General features: G+C 43.0%; 1 protein-coding gene across 1 annotated transcript in view; it reads right to left on the bottom strand.

Moving 5' to 3' along the window:
* Window positions 1-1,531: 1,531 nt before the first annotated feature.
* LOC311099395 (fibrinogen C domain-containing protein 1-like) overlaps window positions 1,532-8,154 on the bottom strand; it is a gene marked incomplete at both ends in the record, with an annotated part of 148,740 nt that continues 142,117 nt past the window's right edge. The window contains one exon of the mRNA XM_084140094.1: window positions 1,532-1,794. Within this exon, the coding sequence (XP_083996220.1) occupies window positions 1,532-1,794 (263 nt within the window). The remainder of the gene's footprint in view (window positions 1,795-8,154) is intronic.

The following is an 8,154-nucleotide window of genomic DNA, read 5'->3' as shown; positions in this document are numbered from 1 at the left end:
TGGAAACTCGAATGGATCACTGAAATGGACTCTTAAGGCGATTGGGAGAGTGATTAGAGGTCACACTACACACACACACACACACACACACACACACACACACACACACACACACACACACACACACACACAGAGGAGTTACCATCTGGGGCTCTGTAGTAGCAGTAACTTGGCTGGTGATCAGCTGGCATGCTGATCAGACAAAGTGCCCAATATGCTCCCTAATGGCCTCAGTCAGATTAATGATATCCGCTCCCTCTCATTTACCCAACCCTTCTCCCTCACCCCTCCATTTGATCTCCACCTTCTTTTCTCTCTCTATCTTATTCCCCTTTTCATTTAGCAATTCCCTTCTCACCCCTCTGTTTGATCTGTCCTCTGTCTCTCTCTTGCTCTCTCCTCTGTTTGATCGGTTCTCTCTCTCTCTCTCTCTCTCTCTCTCTCTCTCTCTCTCTCTCTCTCTCTCTCTCTCTCTCTCTCTCTCTCTCTCTCTCTCTCTCTCTCTCTCTCTCTCTCTCTCTCTCTCTCTCTCTCTCTCTCTCTCTCTCTCTCTCTCTCTCTCTCTCTCTCTCTCTCTCTCTCTCTCTCTCTCTCTCTCTCTCTCTCTCTCTCTCTCTCTCTCTCTCTCTCTCTCTCTCTCTCTCTCTCTCTCTCTCTCTCTCTCTATTTCAACCGTTCCCTCTACACCGTTACAGCTGTTCCATTGTCTTGTTATCCTACAGAGTATATCTGTAATAAAGGGATGCGTAAGCAGTACCGTGGGTGGTGAGGTACTGTGGGTTGTGCCATTCTAGCATGTCTCCTGACTGGGAGGCCAATCCAGCCAGGTCCCTTTGGGTGACAGACTGAGTTTTGCTGTGTCATGTTCATACTGTAGCTTCAGGGGACAGGGGTTTGTGTGTGTCCTAGCTGTAATGTCACATCTCCTGTTCAGACTCAGCCACTTGTTCTAAGGTCAAACGGTAATGCCACGCTTCACTGATTGGCAACAACGCGGCAAAGGACTGTGGGAATAGTACTACTGGCTACAGGGCGCAACTATCACAGGAGAGAGGTCCAGGTCAAGGCTCAGATAGAAAAGACAGATAATTGATTGATGACTAGATATAAATGACGCACGAAGATGGAGCGAGAAAGAGAGATGTAAGTAAGAGTGTGAGTCAGACTAATTTCGTGTTGCGGTGTGATCGTTGTCAGGAAGGAAACACTCAAAAGCCATGGCAACAAATCTCCTAATGATAGTGATAAAGTATAAGGATAATAGGGGTGGGGGGCACAAAAAGCCTCAGCACAACACCAGTAGGCAACGAGCGACGAGGGATTAGGGGAGGGCGATGAGAGTTCCACAGAAAAAAGTAGAGAATAGTAGTAAACCAATCAAAGATGTCCATCATATTAGTCAGTCAGTAAACAATAGCTGAACAAGAACTACAGCCTATAGCTGTCTTTTTGAGTGTGTGGTTTTTATATTTATTCATATGAGCATGTTCTTCTTTCAAATTCCTTTCCTCTCTTTTATTCCCTAATTTTCTCATTTGCTCTCGTCGCGAGTGGGTCGTATCTTCATCTCAGAGAACTTGAGGGAGTACTGCCAGCCGGTCCAGGTGGACCACTCGATGCCGTCGGCATAGGAGGTGTGCTGCCCGCGGAGGTACTGTCCATTCAGGTTAGATGTGTGGCAGTTACGGTACCACCAGGCACCGTGGTAGAAGGAGGCACAGTTGTTCTCCGAGTGGTCGTTGTCCTTGTCTTTGGTGGTGAACTTCATCCCATTGTGCTTTAGCAGAGCATCGCCTGTGTGGGGAGGGTGGGTGGTTCAGGGTGGGGGAGGATTGGATGGGTGGAGGACACATCCATGTTGCATTCATGTACAAATGCACACACATCCATATTTACACACACATGCACACACACAGTCAAATGAAATGGACAAGGGTGAACAGAGGAGAAATAGGGGATAGATTGGAAGACAAGAAAGGAGAAATAGATCATTAAGAGAGGTTGAGCGATAGAAGAGGCTTCAGAGAGAATACAATTGATTCCAAATCTTCAGGGCTTTGATTGGTCTTTCCTAGCTAAACCAATGTCTTTGACCAGAGCCCTCTTACATCAGACAGCGCATTGCATTCCTAATTCATTTCCAAATGACTCAGGAACAATCAATCACTTCCATAAATGACGTGAGATCAGAGAGGCCTCCTCTCCTCTCTAAAGATCGGTCCTCATTACACAGACCACAGGGTTACAACGGTTTATTGTTCATTCATCAAAAGGCTTTTTATTCTTCTGCTTTTAATATCACCTCCCTAACGAGCCGAACAACTGTCACTTTGTGTGCACATACGCACGCACGCACACACACACTTAAAGAGGAGCTTTGAAGCTACAGCAGCATCTAAAAATACTCTGGGAGCATTTACAGAAATAGAACTGAAGAGAGGTACATGGGACACTGCTAGCTATAGGCTACGGCTTTGAGCTGAATGTCACACTTGGGTGGTTGGCTTACTGTCAGTGGCACTACACATGGGGATGTTGAGTGATGTCATTCTGTACCACAAAATCAACGATTTCAAATAATTATGTATTTTTTCAGGCTTTTGGTGAACAAAATGATATTTGGTTTTATTTATCACTCTCCCTGTTTGTCTGTTTTTTTTCTCACTCCCCCTTTCTGTAATGCTTCATGGTGTGTCTGTGACCAGAGGGGGATAGAGGAATGAGCATTAGATCATTTATTTTACTGACAGAGGAGAGGAAAACACTCCTCTCCAGCGGTGAGGTGTTCGCTAGCAACTCATCAGGGCATCTAAAGCCCTTAATTGCCCAGGCAGGGTGTAGCCACATCACATGATATTTTAGTCATTTAGCAGACGCTCTTATCCAGAGCGACCTCAGTTAGTGAGTGCATACATTTTTTCATACTGGCCCCCCATGGGAATTGAATCCACAATCCTGGCATTGCAAGCGCCATGCTCTACCAACTGAGCTACACAGGACCTCACCCCTCCCCTTCCTTCAAACTCCTATTCCCGTATACCACTCTCAATTCAATTTTTACACAGTAACTCGGGCGCCACCAGTTCCGACTGGGCGCGTTTCAGCATTCACACAGAGAGCCTCTACGGCTAAACATTCAAAAAAAGATAAAAACATACAACCCCAACCAAATGTGACAACATGGTGATGGTTGCTGGATAAAACAAAACAATGGGAGCGAGAGAGGAACCAGGCTAGAAGCACTTAGCATCTCATTTGCAGCCCGCTCAGTGTAACCTTGTCTGGCTGAAGGGAAGTGGATGGGACGAGCGGCTCCACTGAACACCGTTAGAATCCAGCTGCTTTCAGCTGCAATGATCACCTGTCTACTGAGCCCAGAGAGGTATCCAACAATGCAAGCTAGATCTACCCAGGGTTTTCTAAAGCTAATCAGCTTCAGTTAGCTTCACATTCCAGCTCAGGCTTCACCCGTACTACGACGGTGGATATTGTTTGTCCGCCTGCCGCTAACTCTCAGGCTTGTAACTGCGTGTGCATGTCGCGCTTGGCTAGTCGAACACTGAGCTGAAACATCAATCTATGGATGAGTCAGTCCCACATTTTCATTTGTGTCGAAATCAAAATGAAAGAAAAGTTCTCTTGCAAATTCAGCAGGCTATGGTGTAAAATAAGCTTTTAGAAGTGCCGTCTTTATTTTATTACTTATTGATAATGCCGTCTTTGGGGTGCTTATCAATGCACAAGTACCTTTTCTTCCCACTCCTATCAATATATTTTTTTTAAAGTCATACAAAAGTGTTACATTGCATAACATTTAAAATGCATTCTGTCATTACCATGTAACATAAAAAATAAAATAAAACTTTTGATGAATACAATATTTAATCAGTCGTTGTCCTCAAATGAAGGGGATGATGACTAAATATTTGCAAGAGGAAGGGAATCTGATTTCATTGGTCCTCAACTCGCGGCTCAGTCATTTCATTCAGGGTAAGTGGAGTTAGCCGTGAGTTAGCCTGCACCGGAGAAAGTTAGTTCTGAAGGATTCGTTGCCAAAGAAATGTACCTGGCTAAAAGGCCGAGCCACTTCGTATGACCGAATATCATGAGTTGAACTCAGAGTTAACTACAGTAGCTTGCGAAAGTATTCACCCCACTTGGCATTTTTCCTATTTTGTTGCTTTACAACCTGGAATTAAAATTGATTTTTTGGGGGGTTTGTATCATTTGATTTACACAACATGCCTACTACTTTGAAGACAAAAAAACAGAAAACTTTAGCGTGCATAACTATTCACCCTCCTCCCCCCAAAGTCAATACTTCGTAGAGCCACCTTTTGCAGCAATTACAGCTGCAAATCTCTTGGGGTTTGTCTCTATAAGCTTGGCACATCTAGCCACTGGGATTGTTGCCCATTCTTCAAGGCAAAACTGCTCCAGCTCTTTCAAGTTGGATGGGTTCCGCTGGTGTACAGCAGTCTTTAAGTTATACCACAAATTCTCAATTGGATTGAGGTCTGGGCTTTGACTAGGCCATTCCAAGACATTTAAATGTTTCCCCTTAAACCACTTGAGTGTTGCTTTAGCAGTATGCTATGTCATTGTCCTGCTGAAAGGTGAACCTCCGTCCCAGTCTCAAATCTCTGGAAGACTGAAACAGGTTTCCCTCAAGATTTTCCTGTTTTTAGCGCCATCCATAATTTCTTCAATTCTGACCAGTTTCCCAGTCCCTGCCGATGAAAAATGGATGGTGTTCTCGGGGTGATGAGAGGTGTTGGGTTTGTGCCAGATATAGCATTTTCCTTGATGGCCAAAAAGCTAAATTTTAGTCTCATCTGACCAGAGTACCTTATCCCACATGCCTTTTGGCAAACACCAAACGTGTTTGCTTATTTTTTGGCTTTTTTTTGGCCACTCTTCCGTAAAGCCCAGCACTGTGGAGTGTATGGCTTAAAGTGGTCCTGCGGACAGACACTCCAATCTCTGCTGTGGAGCTTTGCAGCTCCTTCAGGGTTATCTTTGGTCTCTTTGTTGCCTCTCTGATTAATGCCCTCATTGCCTGGTCTGTGAGTTTTGGTGGGCGGCCCTCTCTTGGCAGGTTTGTTGTGTTGCCATATTCTTTCCATTTTTTAATAATGGATTTAATGGTGCTCCGTGGGATGTTCAAAGTTTCGGATATTTTTTTATAACCCAACCCTGATCTGTACTTCTCCACAACTTTGTCCCTGACCTGTTTGAAGAGCTCCTTGGTCTTCATGGTGCCACTCGCTTGGTGGTGCCCCTTGCTTAGTGGTGTTGCAGACTCAGGTGTATATATACTGAGATCATGTGACAGATCTTGTGACACTTAGATTGCACACAGGTGGACATTATTTAACTAATTATGTGACTTCTGAACGTAATTGGTTGCACCAGATCGTATTTAGGGGCTTCATAGCAAAGGGGCTGAATACATATGCACACAACACTTTTCCGTTTTAAATTTTTAAGAATTCTTTGAAACAAGTTATTTTTTTCATTTCACTTTACCAAGTTGGACTATTTTGTGTATGTCCATTACATGAAATCCAAATAAAAATCTATTTAAATTACAGGTTGTAATGCAGCAAAATAGGAAAAATGCCAAGGGGGATGAATACTTTTGCAAGGCACTGTAACTCCTCAAACCTGCTTCGTAGGATACCCCTCAGATCAGAGAAAATGTGTGTGTGTGTGTGATAACAACAACAATAGTGTTACTAATGGGGGGTGGTATGAGGGGGAGGCTTGCAAGCTGCAGTGGGATTCAAATGTCCAACAGGCACGCTGTCAGTTGAAGGTTAGTGGCATTGCAGTAGGAAGAGTGGATACAAGCTTTACACACTAAAACATTAGTGTTCCCCAAGGGTTCTTTAGGAAGGGTGATGTTCTATGTGGAATCATAATGACTCAAATAACCCTTTGAGCTCTTCAATGGTTCTTTACAGTTCACAAAATGTGACCGACCACCTTGATTCGGTCTTATGTAGCAAAATTTGAAATTGTGTTTTTTACATTGGACAAAAGCAGAGACACAGAGCTACAAAATGGTATATCATACACTGCATTTGAGGAACAATGGAAAAGTAATTCTGCGTTGAAAGTTGATAAACTTGTAATCTCACTTTTGAGAAAATGGCCTTTGAATGTTTTGTTACCTACTGGAGAGCTCTTCTTTGTCTGCACCCATTCAGCATCATTCATACCCTCTTAAGCTTTAGCCCCACCCATCTCGTTTCGCTCTCAGAACGTTCAGAGCGCACACTGGATGCTCTGGCCGACGAGTAGAGTTGATCCGAGCGTTCTGACCTCACAACGGCAGTCAAGCACCCAAGCTAACTGGCTAACATTGGCTAGCTTGCTAGCTACTTCAAGACACAAATGAGAGAACACCCCAATGACCATTTTACTCGCCATAGGCAAAGCTGGTTAGGCTGTTTTCATGTTATCCAGAGAATTGGTGACTGTAACTGTGCTGCTGGCAACACTTGAATTACGTTTTTTTGTGACGTTTACTGACACCAGCCACATTCAACGGGTGTTGAGCATTCGTAAATTCATCAGTTATTCTGCGCTCTGGCATACTCAGGCTGAATTTACGAACGCACCCAAAATGGTTACTTGCATAATGGAGTCTTTTGTTAAGACACGTAGCTAGCTAGCTAGGTAAATAATTAACCACATACTTTATGGTACACTTTAACCTGAAATGAAACCACTTTCTGTCAAAATTAGAAACGTGTAATATCTGAAAATGTAGCTAGCTAGACTATCTTACCCGTATACATCATGGATGGACGCGTCTCCCTTAGTTTGAAGATGTAATCCGGAGACAGGTGTTTTCACCATCTCCTTAGCTATCATACTCTAATTCCACTGATTTCAAAACTCGGTCCTCCAGAAAGTGGAGAGCAACACTTATGCAGTTTAACTACGCGATACATTTAAAAATAAATCCACGTTAGACAGAATTACCTACAAATACTGACCAGCTCAAATCGACCGAAGCATGCTATATGGCAGACCAATCCGAACTCATTTCTCGGCATGTCCAGCCTACTCATTATCTCAGCCAATCATGGCTAGTGGGAAGGTTGCTGTCTTTTTTTTTGTGGCTAAACCAACTAGGCTCGTAATTAAACAAAATATTCATATTTACAGATGGCATACACATTTGTTATTAAGGCACATGAAAGTTCACATGTTCCAGAAGGCATTTCTGCCAAAAACACACATTTGTATAAAAAAAAAAGTATACATTCAAATGGCTCTCCTGTGATGTAGTGACCCGCGACATACACCTAGTTTCCTGAAACGAGTCACAAATGGTTCATTGCGCTTTTAGTGATAATTTAAATGTCCAGTTTATCTAATATGTTGTGTTATGCCATCACATATTATATCTGGCTATGGCCAGTGATAGTGTCTTGTGAAAGACTCACGCATGGCCTTGTGTCAATTGAAAACGGTTGACTAAATCAGTCAGTGGTTCTCAATTCTCTCTTCAGCGACCCCCAGCTGTTCCAAAGGTAGCTTAATTGATTCAACTTGTCAATACAATAATAACACATATGGTATTTTAACAATATGGCTGACCAGAATAAAAATCCTGTATGGTTCTTCAAAAGGATCTACAAAGAACCTTTCAGATTGAGAAAGGTTCTTTATAGAACCATTATTGATAGAGGCTCTATATATAACCTTTTATAATGGTTATTTACAGAGTATCAAAGAAAGGTTCTATATAGCATAAAAAATTGTTATGTTATGGTTACAATCCAAATAACCCCTATCTGGTACTATTTAGAATCATCATTCTTTTGTGTGTACAAGCCATTTAAATAACACTCTCTTTTTGCAAAACCTGCTTGTGACCTCCTTTACACCCCTCTCTCTTCTCCCTCCTCCTCTCCTCTCTAGCCCCTCTTCCTATCCTTGCATCTCTCTCTCATCTGTCCCTCTTCTATCTCTGTGAGCTGTGCTGAGTTCTCAGTACTCCACTCCCCAAAGGTTCTTTAAATTGATGATTTGTTGTGACAGGCATCTGGCAATGTTTTGTTTATGCTGCTGGTCAACCACAGTAATTAATTGTGTAGTAATTTATTGACGGTGACGGGACTGCGGCTGAGATGTGAT

The sequence above is a fragment of the Coregonus lavaretus genome (genome assembly GCF_964263955.1).
Source record: "Coregonus lavaretus genome assembly, chromosome: 24".
Lineage (NCBI taxonomy): Eukaryota > Metazoa > Chordata > Actinopteri > Salmoniformes > Salmonidae > Coregonus > Coregonus lavaretus.
The sequence above is the reverse complement of the archived record's forward strand: the minus strand, read 5'-3'. Positions and strand labels throughout refer to the sequence as shown.